General features: G+C 38.8%; 1 protein-coding gene across 2 annotated transcripts in view; it reads right to left on the bottom strand.

Moving 5' to 3' along the window:
• Positions 1-703: 703 nt before the first annotated feature.
• Positions 704-23,901, bottom strand: part of GOLGA5 (golgin A5) — a 45,439-nt gene continuing 22,241 nt past the window's right edge. The window contains exons 8-13 of one of the 2 annotated variants that reach the window (XM_001148857.6): positions 20,644-20,772; positions 15,830-15,928; positions 7,120-7,345; positions 4,918-5,023; positions 3,124-3,187; positions 704-1,168 (exon numbers count right to left, since the gene is read on the bottom strand). In XM_001148857.6, coding sequence (XP_001148857.3) covers positions 1,088-1,168; positions 3,124-3,187; positions 4,918-5,023; positions 7,120-7,345; positions 15,830-15,928; positions 20,644-20,772 — 705 coding nt within the window. In that variant the 3' untranslated portion in view covers positions 704-1,087. The remainder of the gene's footprint in view (positions 1,169-3,123; positions 3,188-4,917; positions 5,024-7,119; positions 7,346-15,829; positions 15,929-20,643; positions 20,773-23,901) is intronic. The other variant, XM_024348882.3, reaches the window with a different exon arrangement.

Genomic DNA, 23,901 nt, shown 5'->3' with positions numbered 1-23,901 from the left:
AATCCCAGCTACTCGGGAGGCTAAGGCAGGAGGATCACTTGAGTCCAAGGGTTCGAGGCTGCAGCTAGCTACGACTGTGCCACTGAACTCCAGCCTTGGTGACAAGAGTAAGACCCTGCCTCTTTAAAAAACAAAAAAAACATGAAGATGAAAATGAAAGTCAAAACAAATAATACATTGGACCCAATGTAAAAGAGACAATACAATGGACATTTTCAAAGAAAATGTCTCATTTCGAATAATATCTCTGCACTAGAGTACCTTAAAAAAGCATAGGTTGCTAAGGCAGGTTTGATTCCTAAACACTACAAGCAGGGGTTATGCGTATCATGAGCTAACTCAACATATAGGCTGGAGAAAAGGAAAAAGGGAGGAGGAAGGCAATGAGTGAGTAAGAATCCAAGGAAGACAGCACAGGGAGCTGGAAAGGGGAAGGCAGGAGCATCCATTGGGAAGAAGTGGCAAACACTAAGAATTACTTACAAGTGACTTCAGCTGCTTTCTGTCTGGCTCTACTCACTAAAGTCCGTCTGGAAAGGTCTTGTTTAATGGGGATGAAAAACCATTATTTTAGAAAAGAAAAATGCATATTTTTCTTTTATTTATGTATTTATAAAAAGATTTACACCAATCAAGCCTGTAACATGTACAAAGTAAATCTTTTTGCAAAGTTAAATATATGAAAATCCAAAAGCAGACTGAGTTATAAAAAAAAAACTTTTTATTTTTGTCACTAAATACAATTAGTTTCCCTGATTATAACCCATAATCAATGTCACCTAACATACAGATGGTCTGTACAGAGGTGAACAACCCCAGCGTCTTTCTCTACATATATATTAGGACCACTAAAACTCAGAAAAAGCAGAGCTGAGCTTGTTAAATTATTGTCTGTTTTAGAAACTCTTACCATTTAAAGGAAATTGGAAGATTTAGGTAGAATACTTGTACAATAACTTAAAAAGTTAAAAGCTTGTAGTGATAAAATAATCTTGTGCACTGTTCTCAGAAATTTTAGGCAATTGGCCTTCTTGCAGATCCCAAGTCTAGAAAAAGACAACCAATCACTGCAACAACTGGGCTTGGTTCATTTGCCATATGGTTGGTCGTGGTGCATTTCTGGTGTGTAAGTCAACAGAACAATCATGACCCAGAGGTGAAGCAAAGCCTAGAGAAAGAAAAAGCAATTTGTGGATTAGCCAATAAGCCAATCTTTACCAAAGGCCCACTGTACACTGAGGGCAGGCACTATGTCTTACCTGCCTCTGTATCCCCTATGGGACACATGAAGGAATGAATGAAACAACTAAATGAGCTCAGTGCAATGGAAGGTAATAAAGACTTGCTACTCCTACAGAATTCAGTTGAGAGGAGTCAGCTCTGAACTTCGACACATTCACAATATGCACGTGTATGCAAAATAATCAATCAGTTGATTATAATGCAGAGTGATTAAAACTGCTAGATACACATGAAATTGGTTAGAAAACACTTTCAGAACAGTTATAGTTGGTATTCTGAAAGAGAGTTTAACCAATGTTCGGTGAAGAAGAGATGGGAAAATATTCTAGACAGGAATAATGTGTCAGGTTTCAGAGGCTGATGTAGAGCCCAGAACACGATTCATAGTGACAAATTTAATTCCCTCATGGTAGTACCGAAATGATACGAGATTCCATCAATAAGTGCCTCACCACTTTGTCGTGTGCCAGAAATCACATCTCATGGGCACCATCTCATGACAGTGCCCGTGTTACTCATCATCACTAACACCTGGGAAATCAACCCCTCTGGGGCATATTCTGAATGCTTTCTGATGCCATTCAATTTTTTTTTGTACTCCCCACGCTTTCCTTCTTAAAAACTTGTTATTATGCCAGGTGCAGTGGCTCACACCTGTAATCACAGCACTTTGGGAGGCCGAAGAGGGTGGATTACTCAAGGTCAGGAGTTCGAGACCAGCTTGGCCAACATAGTGAAAACCCATCTCCTAAACACAGAAAAATTCGCTAGGTGCAGTGGCATGCGCCTGTAGCCCCAGGTACTCAGCAGGCTGAGGCAGGAGAATCGCTTGAACCTGGGAGGTAGAGAATGCAGTGAGCCAAGATCATGCCATTGCACTCCAGCCTGGGTGACAGAGCGAGACTCAGTCTCAGAAAAAAAAAAAAACAACACAAAACCTGTATTTAAAGGAATAACTCTTCCCTCTAGTGGATCACAGAGAAATTTCTTTTTAAAGAAAAGAAATTTCATTTCGTTTTAAAGAAATTTCTTTTCAAGAAAACAGCCCATTTTCATTCAACCCAACTATTTTTAGACATACCCACTCCAAATAGTTAGCAGCCTTTTTAGGCACACGGTACATGCGAAATGGCATCCCAAACTACCGTAACCATTTTACTAGAGGTAAGAAATCTGGGAGAAAGTAAATCAATCTTGAGGCTCTTTTAGAAAATAAAGCAAAACACATGAAAACAATTAAAGCAACTTTACAAAGTCAAGATAAAAAATTGTTTTGTATTCAAATTGTTTTTATCATTAGAAGGGCTTTAAAATGGAGGTAACTGTTAGACTGCGTTTAATTTTATTTGTAGGAAAAGCCTTTGAGGAATTTATATTCTAGACATAATGAATTGTCAATTTATACTTTACCAAAAGAAATCTTAATTACTAAAACTGAGTTCTCTCTTTCCAAACTGTCTGCTGGCTGGGTGCATTGGCGCATTCCTGAAATCCCAGCACTCTGAGAGGCCAAGGTGGGAGGATCACTCGAGCCCAGAAGTTTGAGACCATCCTGGGCAACATGGTGAAACCCTGTCTCTACAAAAAATACAAATATTAGCTGGGCATGGTGGTGCACGCCTGTAGTCCCAGCTACTTGGGAGGCAAAGGTGGGAGGATGGCTTGAGCCTGGGAGGTAGAGGCTGCAGTGAGCCAAGACTGCACCACTGCACTCCAGCCTCAGCAAAAGAGCCAGACCCTGTTTCAAAAAAAACAAAAAAAAAAATTGATTGATTGCTAAAACATCAATAAGATCTGTAGCCAAAACAAACAAACAAAAAAAACAAAAAAAACTAGTTAAAAATCAAGTGCATCATTGTTTTTTCAAACAAGTTTACTTACCATATATATAATTACAAAAACTCGCGCTATGGGGTATCTTCGGAGAAAAATTCCCAGGCGAATACTGTGCAGACACAGGTGTGGGGGGGGAGAGGAGAGAGGAGAAGAGAGTCACAGTCAAAACAAATCTTCCTGTGGTAATATCTAATGATGCTGATAAATTTAACTCATTTAAACTATTTATGTGGCTACCACAGAAGAACAATTTTTATAGCAGACTGTTAAATGATTACTTGAAATAATATAAAAATGTCATAGAGGTAAATAAATGCTTTTATCGTTATTTGGGGCTTGGCTGTTAAACTTCAGCACAGGTATTTCTCTTAATTCTACAGCCACAACTGTAGGAGGCAAACTTGATCCCTCTCTAATATTTTTTTTTTTTTTTTTTTTTTTTTGAGACGGAGTTTCTCTCCTGTCGCCCAGGCTGGAGTGCAATGGCGCGATCTCCGCCCACGGCAACCTCTGCTTCCTGGGTTCAAGCAATTCTCCAGCTTCAGCCTCCCGAGTAGCTGGGATTACAGGTGCGCCACTACCACCACGCCTGGCTAATTTTTTTGTATTTTTAGTAGAGACGGGGTTTCGCCATGTTGGCCAGGCTGATTTCAAACTCCTGACCTCAGGTGATCCGCCTGCCTCAGCCTCCCAAAGTGCTGGGATTACAGGAGTGAGCCACCGTGCCCGGCCTAAATCTTTTTTAGTGGAATTAAAGAAGTTACGAAAGATTAGGTGGGTGTCAACTATGTGACTGGGGAAAAAGAGTCTGGTTGGCATTAACCTGCAAATAGCTAATCTAGAAGCTTTTGTATAGATACATGCTTCTAAAAGGTACAAAGCTATAAACTCATGCATTTGAATAGTGTGGAAGCAATATGATGTCCAGATCTATTACGCCTCTGCAACATTTTTTTCCCTATCAAGACAGATACATGCAGAAGCAATACCCCTTTCTGCTTCCTTCATTGCCACTAGCACAATGTCTTGCACATAGGTTCTCTAACAACTATGTATGTTGAATAAATGAATAGTTGAACTAGATGTGCTTAATTTGGACATAATGGCTATGGCATCCTAGTTCTGAGGCTTCAGTCATCTTGGTATATCATTCTTATTTTTAATACAATAGCTCAATTCTGACACAAAAAGGTACAAAAAGATTATTATGCCACAATTCATTAAAACTTTTCATTATAAACACTACAAAGAAAAAGGGTACAGTAGGTTATTTAGACAAGAACCTTATCAATGCTATATGTAAACTATTAAAATATTTTTTTGATAAGGCAGATGTCTAATATAAAAAATTTACATACACATAAACATAAATTTTGTTATTTATATAAAATATATAATACAATGAGTGCTGTTCAGCTATATATAGTAGCATCTTTTATTCTAATAGCATGATAAAATTCTGGGATAAAACATTCAAATGGATACTTTTACATGAAGTAGAGGCTTTCTCAATAAAATTTAATGAAGTTTTTAAAAATAGAATTTATTATAGAAAAAAGAGATACAGTCAGGGTTAATCATCTTCAATAAAATGTAGGCATTGGCAGACCTCTTGACATAATTTCTGACATGATATTTCAAATATCATGAAAGAAGTCACTTCATGTAAGTGTAATATAACTGTAAAATAAATAAAAGTGTATATAAGTATAAAATATCTTGAAAGGAGTAAGTCACTTTAAATATAGACTCTGCCTGATGGGAGTCACTGTGATTGAAACCCTGAAAAATGTAAAAACAGCTGATGGTCCATCACTCATCCCTACTGGCATTGCTTACCTAAACTGATCAATTGAACTAGCAGCTTTGCGAACTTTTCCGTACATTCCTGCCAGATTAGTTTCTGTGTCATTAAAAAGAACAGGAACATTTCGCAGACGAGTGCCTGTTTAAATAAGAAAATAAATTAGTGTACTGACATAAAAATTAACGAAGACAATTATAATTGGAAATACACTGTATTACATGTGGAAGGAATTTTCAAGGGCAACTTTCTAAGCATCACCCCAAAGTAGATGAAACTATAAAGAAAGGACAGGTAAATTTGATGACATAAATATTTAAACATCCATATCCACAACAAGAAAAAATTTTTAAATAAGAAAATGATTTTAGCAAAAATTAAGAAATTTACAAATACTAAGCGTTGACAAGAGTCAATATTAATGGGCCCTTTGTTCCTATGCGAGGAGGAGTGAGGCCGGGTGGTCTTTCTATGAAGCAGAGGACTCCCAAATGTGTACTCCAGCCCAGAGGCTTCATCCCCTGCCAGACTCATCCAACTGCCTATTCGCTTCCATCCAGATATCTAACGGGCACCCCAAAGCCTGCCTAACACTACAATTCAGAGTTCTTGTCCTCGCTGTCAACCTGCCTCAGCTGCCATTTCCCTGTCTCAGGACATCACAATTCCAATCCTTCCATCTGCTCAGGCCAAAACTCTTGACTCCTTTCTCTCAAACTCCGTATCTCATCTGCCAACATATTCTGTCAGCTTACCTTTAAAATAAATTCTCAGTCCACCTTCACAATCCCACTCAGTTCTAGACTACCATCTCTCACATGGATTAATGCAATGGCTACCCACCCACCTCCGGCCTCCTCTTGCCCTGTCTCCCTGCTTCCACTTTTAGCCCTGTGCAGTCCATTCTTGACAACGGCCTATTCTAAGCTCTCTGGATTCATCTTACACAAGTGTCTTCTTCACTCAATCTACTCCAGAGGCCTTGGCCTCCTTGCTGTTCCTGAAACATGCCAGGAACATGCCTGCCTCAAGGCCTTTGTGCCTGCTCTTCTTTCTGCCTGGAACACTTTTTTTCTATGCCTCCTCATTGTTCACTATCTTACCTCCTTTGGGACTTTAAAGAAGTGACACTTTTCACCGTATGTTCTCACTCATAGGTGGGAATTGAACAATGAGAACACATGGACACAGGAAGGGGAACATCACACTCTGGGGACTGTTGTGGGGTTGGGGGACGGAGGAGGAGGGATAGCATTAGGAAATATACCTAATGCTAAATGACGAGTTAATGGGTGCAGCACACCAGCATGGCACATGTATACATATGTAACTAACCTGCACATTGTGCACATGTACCCTAAAACTTAAAGTATAATAATAAAAAAAAAAAAAAAAAAAAGGTGAAACCTAAAAGAAACTAAAGACCCTTAAAAAATCACAGAAGTTATGGTCAGGAAAATTTTATTAATTTAAGTGAGGCACTTTTTATTTATGCCATTAAGGAGTATGATTTACTTATTTATAATTTCATTTTTACTTGTAATTAACAATTACAAATAAAATGATAATTATACATTAAAAAAAAAAAGAAGTGACACTTTTCAACGAGGTCTTCCTGATCACCCTTTTTAAATTACAGTGCCATCCCCATACCTGGCACCCAGTGTCTCTTAAACAATTTTTTTTATTAAAAGAAATAATTTAAAGCCAAAGAACTGAGAAATTTGCTGATTGACAATTTGTAGACTTTACGAAGTTCCAAGATTAAAAATCTGATCTGTTGATGCTTATACTATCTTACACATTATTTTTTAATTACATATGTTGGGAATCTATAGATTTCTTTAGATATGGTTATGTGAACTATGTATTAGCTCTAATACCCATAACTATTTACTGGAAGATTATTAAAACAAATCTTGTTTCAAGTGTCCTGAAAGCTCCTCTCTACTGAATTCCTCGCCTTGTCAGCATCATCTTGTTAAGTGTCTCAGACATTACAATATAATTATCAATCCTCAGACTACTTTCCCCAAGTCTAATACTGGTGAGGAATATTAATTAGTCCATTATCCGGTTCACTAACAACAATACTAAACAGTACGTGGCCCAGGTCTCATATTAGAAAATTGAGTCCTTCACTGGATGAAGTTTCTCTCAAATAAAAATAGTCTTTCTATAACTTTTCAAAACCATGTTTGAATGAAATGTTCTTTTGAGATTCCTTTTTTGATTACCTTCACCATTGTCAATTCCAGACATATTAATCGAAGACCCATTACTACTACTTCCAGAGGCGGAGTTCATCTGCTGTTCCAGGCGCTCCAGTTGAAAGACCAGGGAGTTCTTTTCTGTGCTGAGACTCTCCAGCATGGTCTGTTTCTGGATGAGAGTCTCTGTTAGCTGATGGAGTCGATTTTCTAACTCAGACTGACTGCTATTGCTTAAAGTTTTATTGGTAAGCTGAAAGAGAAAGTGTTCACAAAATTCTTACATAAAATGAAAGTCATACAATACAGAAATCACACTACTACATTTTCATAGGTAAATTGTGGCATTCATTGATTTCTCAAAACTCTATACTGACTCAATGTCTACAGAAGTGATTTTCAAAAACTGGGGTCATGAAACAAATTTGGTGGGTCAAAATCAGCATTTTAAAAAATGTAATAGTAGAATGGGACATATTCTGATATTTATGTAACACATAGTATATAAAAGTATAATTTTGTGAAACTCCTGTTTCGGTTTGGTACATGTAAGTGCATGTGAGTACTGAGACACGATGTAAACTGTTTTTCTCACTGAGGCGTCATGGTCAAAGTATTTCAAAGCATGGGTTTAGAGGACACAATCCACACTTTTCAACAGGGATTCAAAAGCCTCCGTCATTCAACAGTTACGGTGCAGCGCAAAGATCACACTCTGAGGTTTTCATCTCTGCTCTGCAATTTTCAAGCTATTTGACTTCGGGTTAATTGCTATACTTCTCTGAATCTGTTTCCTCATCTGTAAGTGAAGATGACAACACCCGTTGCACATGGTATTTAGGGATAGTAAATGATAGTTGTCCTAGGAGACTCTGGCCGAAAGTTGATACTTAACGCGACGACTTCCTTCATTCCATCTTCCATCTGGTCTTATCTGTCTCCATCTCCCTCTACTCTCATCCAGCCTCGGCTATGCCGGCCACGTTTCCTCTGTTTGGAAACTCATTCCCCTTCTCTTATCTAGGCTCCACCTGCCTTTCTTTCTTATAAATCCCTTACAGCACTCCCCACAAATTAAGTACACCACAACAAATAACTACCAGATGGAATTATATTGAATATAAACTAAGGTTTACTACTTAAAAAAGAATGCTCCATTTTAAGATTGCACTGTGATCCCCTAATCAACATACTTCATACTCTTTGTTGAAGTCCTCTCTAATCACTCTAGCCCAGTTTAATCTTAGCTTTCTTGGTAAATGTCTTGGTATTTATCAGTCACTCCGATAACGCTGTTTTATGGGAGTCAATTTTGCCTCCTCAATGAAACTGTAAGTCAGCTTCATGAGGGCAAGAATCATTGTCTACATCAATACAGTTTTGAAAAAAGTTTGATCTAAGTTTAAAACCCCAGCTCTGACATTTCCTAGCTACAGTATCTTGGGAAAGCTATTAAATCTGAGCCTGTTTCCTTGTTCATAGGATATGATGCTTACTTAAATTAACATATAAAACACCTAATATGGTACCTGTCATATGGTAGGCACTTAAAAAATTAGCTTCCTTTCTTATGAATCCTTTACAGCACTCCCCACAAATTAAGCACACCACAACAAATAACTACCAGATGGAATTTTATTGAGTATAAACTAAGGTTTACTATTTTTAAAAGAATGCTCGATTTTAAGATTGTACTATGATCCCCTAATCAACATACTTCAAGATTTTTTAATCAAGGTAAAATCTATATAGTGAAATACCCAGGTATTAAGCAAAAAACGAACTGTGACAAATGTTTGACGGTATAGTCAACATCAAGATCAAAACAAACAATGTTTCCATCACCCTAGACAATCACTATTCTGATTTCTATTAGCAGAATTTAGTTTTGCCTATTCTTGAATTTCCTGAGTGGAATCACACAGTATGAATCCTTTTGCATATGGCTTTAAAAAAAAAAAAATCATCTGAGTTGTGTTAGTTTGCCGAATGGTTTGCAATTTGTTTATCCATTACCTGCTGATGGACATTTGGGTTGTTTCCAATTTGGGCTATTTATGAACAAGCATGTTATAAATATTCATGTACAAGTCTTCTAGTGGTCATATGTCTTCATTTACACTGGGTAAATATCTAAAGTCACAGGTTAGATGTACGTTAGCCTTATCAGAAACAGCCAGTTTTCCAAAGTGGTTGTGCTGCTGTGCACTTCCACCAGCAGTGGGTGAGAGTTCCAGCTGCACCACATCCTCACCAACACATGCTACTGCCAATCTTTTCCATTTCAGCCATTCTAGTGGGTGTGTGGTAGTATACCTTAGTGATGACTCTGAGCACCTATTCACATGCTTATTTAATCATTCATATACAGGCACACCTCAGAGATAATATGGGTTTGGTCCACTGGAATAAAGTGAATATTGCAATAAAGTCAGTCACAAGAATTTTTTGGTTCCTCAGTGCATATAAAAGTTATATTTAGGCCAGGTGTGGTGACTCACGTGTGTAACTCCAGCACTTTGGGAGGTCAAGGTAGGAGGATTGCTTGAGCCCAGGAGTTCAAAACCAGCTTGGGCAACATAATAATACCCCACCTCTACAAAAAATTTACAAATTAGCTGAGTGTGGTGGTGCATGCCTGTAGACCCAGCCACTTGGGGGGCTGAGGTGGGAGGACCACTAGAGCCTGGGAGGTCAAGGCTGCAGTGAGCTGTGATCGCACCACTGCACTCCAGCCCGGGTGACAGAGCAATATCCTGTCTCCCAAAAACAACAACAAAAAGCTGTATTTACAACATACTGTAGTCTATTAACAGTGCAGTAGCATGATGTCTAAAATAACAATGTGCATACTTTAAATCAGGGATGTCTAATCTTTTGGCTTTTCTGGGCCACACTAGAATTATCTTGGGCCACACATAAAATACACTAACACTAATGATATCTGATAAGCTAAAAAAAAAAAAAATACCAGTCACAAAAAAAATCTCATAATGATTTAAGTTTACGAATTCTGTGTTGGGTTGACTATGGGTCGGACAAGCTTGCTTTTGTTTTTGAGATGGAGTTTTGCTCTGCCGCCCAGACTGGAGTGCAATGGTGTGATCTCACCTCACTGCAACCTCCGCCTCCCAGGTTCAAGCAATTCTCCTGCCTCAGCCTCCTGAATAGCTGGGATCACAGGTGCCTGCAACCATGCTCGGCTAATTTTGTATTTTTAGTAGAGACGGGGTTTCACCATGTTGGTCAGGCTAGTCTCGAACTCCTGACCTCAGATGATCCACCTGCCTCGGCCTCCCAAAGTGGTGGGCTTACAGGCGTGAACCACCATGCCCGGCCCAAGCTTGCTTTAAATAAACATGGTAACCATCATTTGAGCCTTCAGTGAGTCCTAATCTTTTTGTTGGTGGAGAGTCTTGCCTTGATGTTGATGGCTGCTGACTGATCAGAATGGTGGCTGCTGAGGGCTGGGGTGGATGTGGCAATTTCTTAAAATAAGATAACAACAAAGTTTGTCACATCGATGGGTTCTTCCCTTCACGAAAGATTTCCCAGTAGCATGTAATGATGTTTGATAGCATTTTACTCACATCAGAACATCTTTCAAAACTGGAGTCAATCCTTTAACACCCTGCCAGTGCTTCATCAACTAAGCTAATGTAGTATTCTAAATTCTTTGTTGTCATTTCAACAATGTTCACAGCATCTTCACCAAAAGTGGATTCCATCTTAAGAAATCACTTTCTTAGCTCATCGGTAAGAAGCAACTCCTCATCTGTTTAAGTTTTATTATGAGATTGCAGCAATTTAGCCACATCTTCAGGCTCCATTTCTAATTCTAGTTCTCTCGTTATTTCTACCACATGTGCAATTACTTCTTTCAATGAAGTCTTGAACTCCTCAAAGCCATCCTTGAGGGTTGGAATCAGCTTCTTCCACACTCCTGTTAATGTCGATATTTTGGCCTCCTCCCATGAATCACAAATGTTCTTAATGGCATCTAGTATAGTGAATCTTTTCCAGAAGGTTCTCAATTGACTGTGCCTCAAGATCCAACTAAGGAATCTATGGCAGCAATAGCCTTATAAAAAGTATGTCTTAAGTGATAAGACTCGCCAGGCACAGTGGCTCACTCCTGTAATCTCAGCACTCTGGAAGGCTGAGAGGGGAGGATTACTTGAGCCTAGAAGTTTGAGACCAGCCTGGGGAACATAGTGAGACCTCATTTCTACAAAAAAACAAAAGTAGCCAGGCGTGGTAGCTTGCACTTGTAATCCCAGCCACTCGGGAAGCTGAAGTGGGAGGATCACTTGAGCCCAGGAGGTGGAGGTTGCAGTGAGCCAAAATCACACCACTGCACTCTAGCCTGGGTGACAGAGTGGAACCTTGTCTCAAAAATAAATTAACTGGCTAGGCGCAGTGGCTCATGCCTGTAATCTCAGCACTTTGGGACGCTGACGCAGGTGGATTGCTTGAGGCCAGGAGTTAGAGACCAACCTGCCCAACATGGCAAAACCCCGTCTCTACCAAAAATACAAAAATTAGCCCAGTGTGCTGGCATGCACCTGTAATCCCAGTTACTTGGGAGACCGAGGCACAAGAATTGCTTGAACCCAAGAGGCAGAGGTTGCAGTGAGCTGAGATCAGGCCACTGCACTCCAGTCTGGGCAACAGAATCAGGCTCTGTCTCAAAAAATAAAAATAAATAAATTAATTCATTTAATTAAATAATGAGACTTGAAAGTCAAAATTATACCTTGGGCTGCCAAATGGATATTGTATTGGCAGGTGTGATTTCATAAACAATGGATGAAACAAAAATGTTTTCATAAACAACATTAATCTCTTTGTACAGCTCTGTTAGAGTTCTTGGGTGACCAGGAATGTTGTCAATAAGCAGTAATATTTTAAAAGGAATCTTTTATTCTGAGCAATAGGTCTCAACAGTGAGCTTAAAATACTCAGTAAACCATCCTGTGAACAGATGTGCTGTTATCTAGGCTTTGTTGTTCCCTTTACAGAGCACAAGCAGCACAGATTTAGCATCATTCTTAAGGGTCTTAGGATTTCCACAATTGTAAATGAGCACTGGCTTTAACTTAAAGTCACCAGCAGCATTAGCCCCTAACAAGAGAGTCAGCCCGTCCTTTGAAGCTTTGAATCCAGGCAGTGACTTCTCCTCTCCTGGAGAAGGAGCTATGAAAGTCCCAGATAGCATTTTCTTCCAATAGAAGGCTGTTTCATCTACATTGAAAATCTGTTGTTTAGTGCAGCCATTTTCATCAATGATCTTAGCTAGATCTCCCAGATAACTTGCAGCAGTTTCTCCATTAGCACTTGCTGCTTCACTTTGCATTTTTACATTTGGGAGATGGCTTCTTTCCTTACACCTCAAAACCAAACCTCTGCTAGCTTGAAACTTCTCTTCTACAGCTTCCTCACCTCTCTTAGCCTTCACAGAATTGAAGAGAGTTAGGGCCTTGCTCTGGATTAGGCTTCGGCTTAAGGGAATGTTGTGGCTGGTTTGATCTATCCAGACCACTCAAACTTTCTCCTTGTCAGCAATAAGGCTGTTTGGCTTTCTTATCATTCGTATGTTCACTAGAGTAGCACTTTTAATTTCCTTCAAGAACTTTTCCTTTGCATTTAAAACTTGGCTGACTGGTGCCAACAGGCCTAGTTTTGGGCCTATCTTGCCTTTTGACATGCCTTCTTCACTAAACTTAATCATTTCTAGCTTTTCACTTAATGTGAGAGACATTTGACTCTTCCTTTCACTTGAACACCTAGAGGCCATTGTAGGTTTATTAATTGGCCTAATTTCAATATTGCTGTGTCTTAAAGACTAGAAAGGCCTGAGGAGAGGGAAAGAGATGTGGGAATGGCCAGTTGATGGAGCTGTCAGAACACACACATTTATGGATTAAGTTCACTGTCTTATGTGGATGCAGTTTGTGTGCCCCCAAAACAATTACAATAGTTATATAAAAGGTCACTGATCACAGATCACCACAGATATAATAAAAAAATCAGAAATATTGTGAGAATTACCAAAATGTGACACAGACATGAAGTGAGCATATGCTGTTGGAAAAATGGTGTGGACAGACTTGCTTGATGCAGGGTTGCCATAAACTTTCAATTTGGTAAAAATGCAGTATCTGCAAACTGCAATAAAGAGAAATGCAATAAAACAAGGTGTGCTTTTTTCTTCTTTTTGGAAGGGTCTATTCAAGTCTTTTACCTATTTAAAAGAAATGGCTGTGCACCTTATTATTAAGAGTTCTTATCCTGGTTATAAATCCTTTATCAGATATATATATACAGAGAGAGAGAGTAAATATTATTTCCCAATCTGTGGCTTACCTGTTTTTATTTTTATAATCTCTTTTGAAGAGAAGAAAATTTTAATTTTTATGAATAGCAATTTATCATTTTCTTCTACAGTTAGCGCTTTTTGTATCTTCTCTAAGAAATCTGTCAGCCTCAAAATTGCAAAAAGATTCTCCTATATGTTCTCCTAGAAGCTTTATAGCTTAGGCTTAGCGTCATCTCAAATTAATTTTTGGTAACTTTGAAAGTCTAATTAGGGGATAAAAATAAAGGTTCATTTTTTTTCTCTGTATGTTTTCATCTACTCCCATGCAATAATTTTCTTTTTTTTCTTTTTTTTTTTTTGAGATAGAGTCTGGCGCTGTCTCCCAGACTGGAGTGCAGTGGCACAATCTTGGCTCACTGCAACCTCTGCCTTCTGGGTTCAAGTGATTCTCCTGTCTCAGCCTCTCAAGTAGCTGGTATTACAGGTCTGCACCACCATGCCCAGCTAATTTTTTTGTATTTTCAGTAGAGACAGGGTTTTGCTATGTTGGCCTGGCTGGTCTTGAACTCTCCTGGCCTCAAGTGATCTGCCCACCTTGGCCTCCCAAAGTGCTGGGATTACAGGTGTGAAAAATGAAAAAACATTCAAACTGGCAACCTATTTTTTTAACCTACATGCAGAAAGCCCAAAAATAATAAGCATAATTCTTTATTGTTCATTCAGAATAAATCTTAACTCACTCCAATTGTGTGATTTTTTTTTTTTTTTTTTTTGGCAATGTATTAAGATGCTGATCTCTTTTCAGATTGTACAAGTCAACTTAATTCTACGGGACAAAGGTTTTGCTCTCTTCTAATTTGATGAAAAACCTTTAAGAGAAATCCTCCTATGGTTAATTCTTTCTTTTTAAGAAACAAAGTCTCTCTCTGTTGCCCAACTAGAGTACAGCGGGGTGATAACAGCTCACTGCAGCCTTGAACTCCTAGGCTCATGTGATCCTTATGTCTTAGCCTCCCAAGTAGCTGGGACTTACAGGTACGTGCCACCATGCACCTAATTAAAAATATTTTTTTAGAGATGAGGGTCTCGCTATGTTGCCCAGGCTGATCTTGAACTCCTGACCTCAAGTGATCTCCCTGCCTCAGCCTCCCAAGTAGTTAGGACTATAGGCATAAGCCACCCTATGGTTGTTTTTTTTTTTTTTTTGAGACAGGGTCTCACTCTGTCACTCAAGGTGGAGTGTAGAGGTGCACTGAGAGCTCACTGCAGCCTTGACCTCCCAGGCGCAAGTGATCCTCCCATATCAGCCTCTGAGTAGCTAGGACTACAGGTGTGTGCCACCACGCCTAATTTTTTGATTTTTTGTAGAGACAAGGTCTCACTATGTTGCCCAGTCTGGTCTCAAACTGCTGAGCTGAAGGGGTCCTCCTGCCTCGGTCTCCCAAAGTGTTGGGATTTCAAGCATGAACTACCTCACCTGGCCTAATTCTTGATTAACAAAAATGGTGCAATACTTCAGATACAGTAGGTACTCAATAAATATTTAGTAAATATAGAAAAAGGATTAAACCAATTGGTGGTTTTTGCTCCTTCTTTTGACTTTCTGCTAGCACATCATGTGACCATTTGTAAGTATTTCACAAAATAGGCAAGGGAAGAAGGGAATGCTCAAATCAGTGAGCTGCTCTCAACTCTTATAAAAATTAAGACAAAGTATTTCAAAACATTTAAAATTATGGACTACTATCAAGTCTGGAAACTTAAAAGACCAAAATTATTTGACTTTTCATAGTTCAAACTAAGCCATTAACTAAAAAATAAAGACTCAATCTTTATGTAAATTATTTAAATGATTATTAAGTCCATTAAATCAATTGTTTAAACCTAAGGAAGGAAAGGACAACTATGATTACAGGGAATGTGAACGTGTGACTCTATCAGCTAATGATAAAGGCTTTGGTAAGTCTGGGTGGTAGGCACATGAGTGTCATTATTTTCTGTACGTTTTACATTTTCACGGTTAAAAAAATATCTTGGTGACTTTATGGAAGACTGATCAATCATTAATAGGAAGATTTATCATTAGATTTTTCTTAGGAAAATGAAATCACAATTATGAACCTGGCAATCAGCACAACCACACTGATGTCAAAAGGTCTGAAATTTCAGGGTAATTCTCATCTACTTCGTGACTTTGGCTATAAGATACTTCTATAAGAAGCAAATCATAGAACAGAGCAAATGTAGACTCAAATGGCATTAGATGAATTTTCTATACCAGGTTGAAAAGAACTTTTGTCACCACTGTTACAAAAGAACTCAGGTGAAAACACGGGGAAAGTTCTTACTGTGTCCTTTTTAAAAAAATGTAGCTTTATCAGTGGCATCTTTTCACAAGTTGTGAATAGTGATTCATACCTGATTCCTGAGTTTTTGAATTTCTTCGTCTCGATCTTTAATTCTGCTTTGCAATGTGTTCTTTGTTCGATAAAGATCTTCTTCTATATAGTGGAACTCCTGCAAAGTGAGGCACAAACAAAACAGAAGCGAAATAAGTGTCCCCTATTCCATCCTCAGTACCTAAATCAGTGCCTGGCACATGGTAGACAATCAGTATGTGCTGAACATGTAACTCAGTATATAACTGAGTTTATAACAGAGTGTATTATATAATGAGTAAATAACTAAGTGAATAACAGATGGGTCTGATGAAAAGCTGGCACTTCAGTATGTATTGTAAACAAAGATCCATAATAAATAATTATTAACAGTGTAAATAATCAGAAACAAAAAAATGTTTATCTTGTAATGATGAAGAATGGATAATCTCTTCAAGAATCTCAGGTATATAGCATTAATATGACAACAAACTGGAAAAAATATTCATAAAATATATGGTAAAGCTCAATATAATGTTCATAAAATAGATTAAAAACACAAACCAGGAACATTTTAAAAATAGGCAAAGTACGTGAGACAAAGAAAAACAATAATTCAGTAAGGTGGCAGAAAACAATATATAAAAATCAATAGTTTTATATAAAGCAGTTAGAAGATATGAGAAAAAGGCCCCAAGAAATAATAGTAGCAAAAACAAATTTAACAACAGATGTGTGGAGTACATATAAAGAATACTTTAAAACATTTCTAAAGGGTACAGAAAATACTGGAACATATAAAAAGTCGTATCATATTCTTAGGAATACAACATCATAAAGATGTCAGTTCTCCTCTAATTAATTCATAAGTCTGACATGATCTCAACAAAAACAAAAGCTGCTTTTTTTTAAAAAAACTATGTAAAGTTATTCTAGTATTCATATGGAAAACTGTAAGAAAGAAAAGCCAGGTTGGGCACGGTAGCTCACAACTGTAATTCTAGCACTTGGGGAGGCTGAAGTGGGTGAATTGCTTGAGTCCAGGAGTTCAAGACCAGCCTGAGCAACAGAGTGAGACCTCATCTCTACAAAATATAAAAAAATTAGCCAGGCTTGGTGGTGTGTGCCTGTAATCCCAGCTACTCAGGAGGCTGACGTGGGAGAATTACCTGAGCCTGAGGAGGTCGAGGCTGCAGTGAGCTGTGACCGCATCACTGCATTCTGGCCTGGGTGACAGAGTGAAACCCTGGCTCAAAAAAAAAAAAAAAAAAAGAAAAGAAAAGAAAAAGAAAAGCCAGAAGCTCTGAAAAGGAGAACGGGTCATAAAGACATTAAAACATATAAAATCTCAGAAATTAAAAGCAATGTGGTACTGATGCATTAACAGACAAAGTGACTAATGGAAGAGAATAAAAGTCCAGAAGCAGATCTAGATACCTTGAGAATTTAGGACATGATAAAGGTGACATCTCAAATCAATAAACTATTCTAAAAAATGATACTAGGAAAAAAGTAGCCATATGGAAGAAAATTAGGTTGGATCTGTAGCTCACCTCACACATCAGAGTAAATTCCTAATAAATCAAAGATTTATATGCAAGAATCAAACCAAAAAAGTACTAGAAGAAAACTACAGAGGCAAATTTCTTTATAATTTCACAAAGAGGAACACGGTGACTGAAAATCCAGAAGCCTTGGTAGAAAAGAATGATAAAGTTGACTACATAAAAATCAACTTCTGGCCGGGTGCAGTGGCTCACAACTGTAATCCCAGCACTTTGGGAGGCTGAGGCAGGTGGATCACTTGAGGTCAGGAGTTTGAGACCAGCCCTTGGCCAACATGGTAAAACCCTGTCTCTACTAAAAATACAAAAATTAGCCAGGCATAGCGGTGAACGTCTGTAATCCCAGCTACTCGGGAGGCTGAGGCAGGAGAATTGCTTGAACTCAGGAGGCGGAGGTTGCAGTGAGCCGAGATCGTGCCACTGCACTCCAGCCTGGGCAACAGAGTGACATTCCGTCTCAAAAATCAACTTCTGCATGGCAACAAAACAAAATAAAAACCCTATGCAAACTAAAAGACAGATGACAAGCTGGGAAAAATTATTTGCAATTCATATTATAGACAAAAGGCTAATCTCCCCAAAAAGGCTAATACCTCTAAACTCATTAACAACTGCACTAATGCACTGCTCGTTTGTACAATGGATCACTCAGAGACAGCTCAGAATCTAAGAGTAAAGCACATGCCAATCCAAAAATGTGTCCAAATCACTGAAATACAACGTAGAACAGAGAAGGAGTAACTGGAGTTACTAAGCACTTTCAAAAGCTTTTCACTTAACAGTGAAGACAGTGAAGAGCACAGCAGCAGTTCGGGAGCTGTCTGAAAAAGTAAAGGTGATATGGCAGCACACTGCTAGAGACTCTGTTAAACATTTAGCTCAAGTTGTTCATCACACAAATGGAAAAAAATCAAGAGAGGTGAGAAAAGAGATTATGAGAAAGGTAATTAGGGTAGGAGAATCACACTTTACAAGGTTTGTCTGATTTCTTTTAAGCTCTAGGCAAGTACAAAACTTAAGGTTGGTGTTACTTAAATTAATAAGAAGCACTAAAGGACTCTTCAATTGCAAGATTAAACACTTTCCACTTGGAACATATGATTACTAAATAAATAGCCCACAGCTACATTAAGCTCCATTTTCTTCTATTTAACTCCCTCATTTTAAAAAGGCACTGGGAAGAGGTACGGTAAAACCATCTGCCATAACAAAATGAAAATTATCTCATTAAGCATCAAGAACATTAAATTGTTGCCTTTTAATATATAATAGTGCCTTGAATAAATTAAAATGCAATTTCTGAAAGGACAGCTAATCTCATAACTAAATTATCTAAAACTGCCTACGACATACCCTGCACGTTGTTACTTGGTGAGTTTTTCACTGAGTACTCAGGAAACAGAGTTGAATTACAACTTTTATAATAAAAAACATTTCTCTGAGAAAAGAACAAGTTTCAGAAGTAATAAATCCTAATGAAAAACGTCTTTAAAGAATTTAAATACACAAAGATGGAAATGCTAACAGTAAAGCACTGAGAATTATAAGAATAGTTTTCTCTTCTGTAAAATAAAGAGAATAGTAGTGATTTACTTGTGAGTAGGAAATAAGATAATATGTACTAAATGCCTATAACAATGTTGTCACTTAGTAAATTAGTGATGTTATTAACATTAGATATAGAATCTTATTCTGAAAATGTGGCTATGTTTAACTCTGTTAATATTGAAACTATTATATGAGTACATTAAAGTAAAATAATTTGGCTTGGGAACATGCAACTGCTAATTGAACAATGAAATATAATTTTAAACATGATTTGTTAGAAGAGTCTGTATAAGACTTTTTTCTCAAGCAGAAAGAACAGTTAATATGGCACTAATATTGTATCTGTATTTTTATTAAATAATATTTACTGCTGTTCCTAGAAAGCACAAATGCAATAAACTATGAAAACCAACTGATGAATATAATATGTTTTGAAGTTTTCTATACTAGGAGATATAACAAAATACAGACAGGGTAATAGAAAGCATTCTGGGCTCAGAAACAGGAAACCTTGGTTCTATTCCACCTTTAATTAGTTGTACCAGGCAAGTGCCATCACCATTCTGTGCCTCCATTTCTCAGCTGTTAAAAAACAAAAATCAAGGAGGATGGTGTAGGGAAAAGAAAGAGAGATCAGACTGTCACTGTGCCTATGTAGAAAAGGAAGACATAAGAAACTCCATTTTGACCTGTACCCTGAACAATTGCTTTGCCCTGAGATGCTGTTAATCTGTAACTTTGCCCCAACCTTGAGCTCACAAAAACATGTGTTGTATGGAATCAAGGTTTAAGGGATCTAGGGCTGTGCAGGATGTGCCTTGTTAACAAAATGTTTACAGGCAGTGTGCTTGGTAAAAGTCATCGCCATTCTCCAGTCTCGATAAACCAGGGGCACAATGCACTGCGGAAAGCTGCAGGGACCTCTGCCCTGAAAAGCCGGGTATTGTCCAAGTGATAGCCTGAGATATGGCCTCATGGGATGGGAAAGACCTGACCGTCCCCCGGCCCGACACCCGTGAAGGGTCTGTACTGAGGAGGGTTAGTAAAAGAGGAAGGCCTCTTGCAGTTGAGATAAGAGGAAGGCCTCTTTCTCCTGCCTGCCCATGGGAACTGAATGTCTCAGGATAAAACCTGATTGTACATTTGTTCTATTCTGAGATAGGAGAAAAACTGCCCTGTGGCTGGAGGCGAGACATGTTGGCAGCAATGCTGCTCTGTTAGTCTTTACTCCACTGAGATGTTTGGGTGGAGAGAAGCATAAATCTGGCCTACGTGCACATCCAGGCATAGTACCTCCCCTTGAACTTATTTGTGACACAGATTCCTTTGCTCACATGTTTTCTTGCTGACCTTCTCCCCACTATCGCCCTGCTCTCCTACTGCATTCCTCTTGCTGAGATAATGAAAACAGTAATCAATAAATACTGAGGGAACTCAGAGACCGGTGCCGGTGCAGGTCCTCCGTATGCTGAGCGCCGGTCTCCTGGGCCCACTGTTCTTTCTCTATACTTTGTCTCTGTGTCTGATTTCTTTTCTCAGTCTCTCATGCCACCTGACGAGATATACCCACAGGTGTGAAGGGGCAGGCCACGCCTTCAGATGAGATGGGAAGGCAGGAGGAACTTGTGGGGTAACCCTGAGCCCATACTCTAAAAATTTCAGTAAGCTGCTTTCCTGGGAGGTCTGCTCATATGACCGCTAGAGGACAGAGTCTCAGAAGTCATCAATCTCAAATCCTGACCTGCTTCAGTCGCTCCAGTTCTGTCTCTAGTTCTTGTTTGGATGCTTTCTGCCCAGCTATTTGGTCATGCAGATCCTGTAACTGTTCTCTTGCTGATTCTGCTTCATTAACTTGCTGTGCCTCCATATCCTAAAGAGAAAAAGCTTACATGTAAAAGCAATAATTAACATTCAGTTCAACATTTATTGAGCAATTTTTTTTTTTTTTTAAGAATCGGAGTCTCATGTCACCCAGGCTGGAGTGCAGTGGCACAATCACAGTTCACGGCAGCCTCAAACTCCTGGGCTCAAGGGGATCCTCCCACATCAGCCTCCCGAGTAGTGGGACTATAGGCACATGCCACCAGGCCTGGCTTAAGTTTTTTTTTTTAAGAGATGGGATATGGCTTTATTGCACAGGCTGGTTGCAAAGTCCTGGCCTCAAACAATCCTCCCACAGCACTGGGATTATAGGTGTTGAGCCACACAACCTGTCTACCATGCAATTACTATGTGCTGGGCTCAGGAGGCACTGAGGAATAAAGGTGAATGAGACATGGTTTCAGCCTATAGGGAGCATATAACCTGACACCTTCATTGTCTACTATGGCTAACAGTTAGCAGAATGAATGGGACGCTACAGCTGCTGCAGCACATAAGCCATGTGGTTTCATGAGTATCGGCAGAGGCTCACTGGGAGACTTATATCTTTACTCAAAAGCTAACAGTTTCAAAAAAAATCAGAAACATAATAGCACAAAGGACTTCACTGCATTAGTCCCCTGAAATTGCAGGTTATAATTAGTTTTGGTGTGCATCTGTTCCCCAGTAATCAACATATGATAAGAATATAACTTGTCTTGCATATCACCAGAAGTTGGCATATAATTTTCTTCTTTTAGCTTTATTGCTTTATTACTATTATTGGTTTTTACATGTTCTCGTGTTTCTTACTCTCATTTCTTTGAACTCACCTTCTGGATTTCCTGTCAAATCTCCTAGTAGCAAAAACATGGCTCTAGGTTTCTATATTTTCCCCAAATGGGTTAAGCATGAGTCCATTCATATGGCACAACAGAAGATTAAAATCAGTGTCTTATTTTTGCTTTTTTATCTTCTGGTACATTCTGTTTCATACTCATCACCACAAACCTTGGAACTTCACATGCTGTTTGAAAGAACTAAGACTAACAAGATGCCCAGATAATCACAGTGCAATCCTCTGAACTCACACAACTTTGTAGATTTAGAGGAAAAAGCAATAATGACAACTATTTTTCCCTACCTTTGAGTTTTCAGGTTAGCAGAAGGTAGATTAATCTTTGTCATCAATTTGACTACATCGGGCAAATTCTTGAGAGGCAGGCAGTATGCACAGTGGTCAAAAACACGTCCTGGAGTTAGACTAGGTTCTAATCCTGGCTCTGCCACTTTACTAGACTTGCAGCAAGTTACTTTCCTTCTCCATGCCTAAATTTCTTCAACTATAAAATGAGAATATCATCATCTCCCTCACAGAGTTATGGTAAGGAATAAATGTAAGGATATATGTTAAGTGCTCTGTGCAGTATCTGGAACATACGTGCTCAGTAAACAATAGCTATTGTAATTATTTACAATTCTTTCATTTTGTTAGACCTAACACTTATTATACATTGCATAAATTTTGAGAAGGGTAAGAAAATGGGTCAATGTCATTAATGATGCTGATATATTAAATAAAACAAATATTTTTCATAATCTCACCAAAAAGACGTGAACAGATATGAGTAAGTTTAGCATCTACCCAATTTCTAAGTTTGCAGGACTGAATTCTTTGGAATTCAAATTCACAGATTAAAAAAAAAATCCTACTTTAATGAATAACAATAAACCCAGAAATAATAGCAGCTATTATTTAACTGAGGGTCTATTACATGTCAGAAACAATGCTAGGCTCTTCATATATTATCCTTTATTGTCAAGAGAACCTTTGTTTACCTGCATTCTATAGATGAGAAAATTAAAGCTCTGCAAGATGAAGTGCCTTGTGGAAGCAGCATCTGTTAAGTACCAAAGACAGAATCTATCCAGGTCTGTCTGCTATTCAAGTCTATGCTCTAGACAAGGTATCCTATTCTCACAACTTTCACGCTTTCTTTTGTAGTTCACAAGTCTCACAATGTGCAGAGTTAATGCATGGATGAACATTCTTTACAAAAAGTTTCTTCCTTTTAAGAAAAGGAAGCTCGTTATGCTGCACTTTATCTTCTCTCACCTTCAGAGACTCCTTCCTACGATATTTATGTCAAAGACCCTGAAGTTTAAGCAAAATAAATGGCCCAACTTTACTTTTAAATATAGTAATTATACATAAACTATAAATTATAAGAATAAGGATAAAACTGTAATTAGAAGATCATCCCTGAGCCCATACTCATATTAGAAAACATCTCAGCTTCACATAGGAGCTCAAATCTGATTTGCTTTTAACCACTAGAACGTAAGATCTATAATTATGAAGAACCTGTTCTAACTCCAAACCTAGGCACATGGCAGGCACTTGGTAACTATTAGTTGAATGAATTAATCTGTTTTTTATCACCATAACTTTATGGTCAACTTATGGATTAGAAACCTGGTCGGGCATGGTGGCTCACGTCTCTAATCTCAGCACTTTGGGAGGCCGAGGTGGGCGGATCACTTGAGGTCAGGAGTTCAAGACCAGCCTGGGCAACATGGTGAAACCCCATCTCTACTAAGAATACAAAAATTAGCCAGGTGTGGTGGCGCACGTCTGTAATCCCAGCTACTCAAGAGGCTGAGGCAGGAGAATCCCTGGAACCTGGGAGGTGGAGTGGAGGTTGCAGTGAGCCGAGATCACGCCACTGCACTCCAGCCTGGGCAACAGAGCGAGACTCCATCTCAAAAAAAAGAAAGAAAGAAAGAAAAAGAAAGGAAAGAAAGGAAAGAAAGGAGAGAAAGGAGAGAAAGGAAAGAAAGGAAAGAAAGAAAGAAACCTACTGCTTTAGCCCAGCACGGGCTGCAATAGCCCTGCAATCCCAGCACTCTGGGAGGCTGAGGAGGGACGATCACTTGAGGCCAGGAGTTTGGGACCAGCTTGGACAACACAGGGATACCCTGTCTCTACAAAATACAAAAATTAGCTGGGCGTGATGGCATGTGCCTGCAGTTCCACCTACTTGGGAGCCTGAGGCGGGAAGACTGCTTGAGCCCAGGAGTTCGAGGCTGCAGTGAGCTATGATCACACCACTCCAGGCTGGGAGACAGAGCAAGATCC

The sequence above is a fragment of the Pan troglodytes genome, chromosome 15 (genome assembly GCF_028858775.2).
Source record: "Pan troglodytes isolate AG18354 chromosome 15, NHGRI_mPanTro3-v2.0_pri, whole genome shotgun sequence".
Lineage (NCBI taxonomy): Eukaryota > Metazoa > Chordata > Mammalia > Primates > Hominidae > Pan > Pan troglodytes.
Note: the sequence above shows the minus strand (reverse complement) of the source record. Positions and strands in the feature narration are given on the sequence as shown.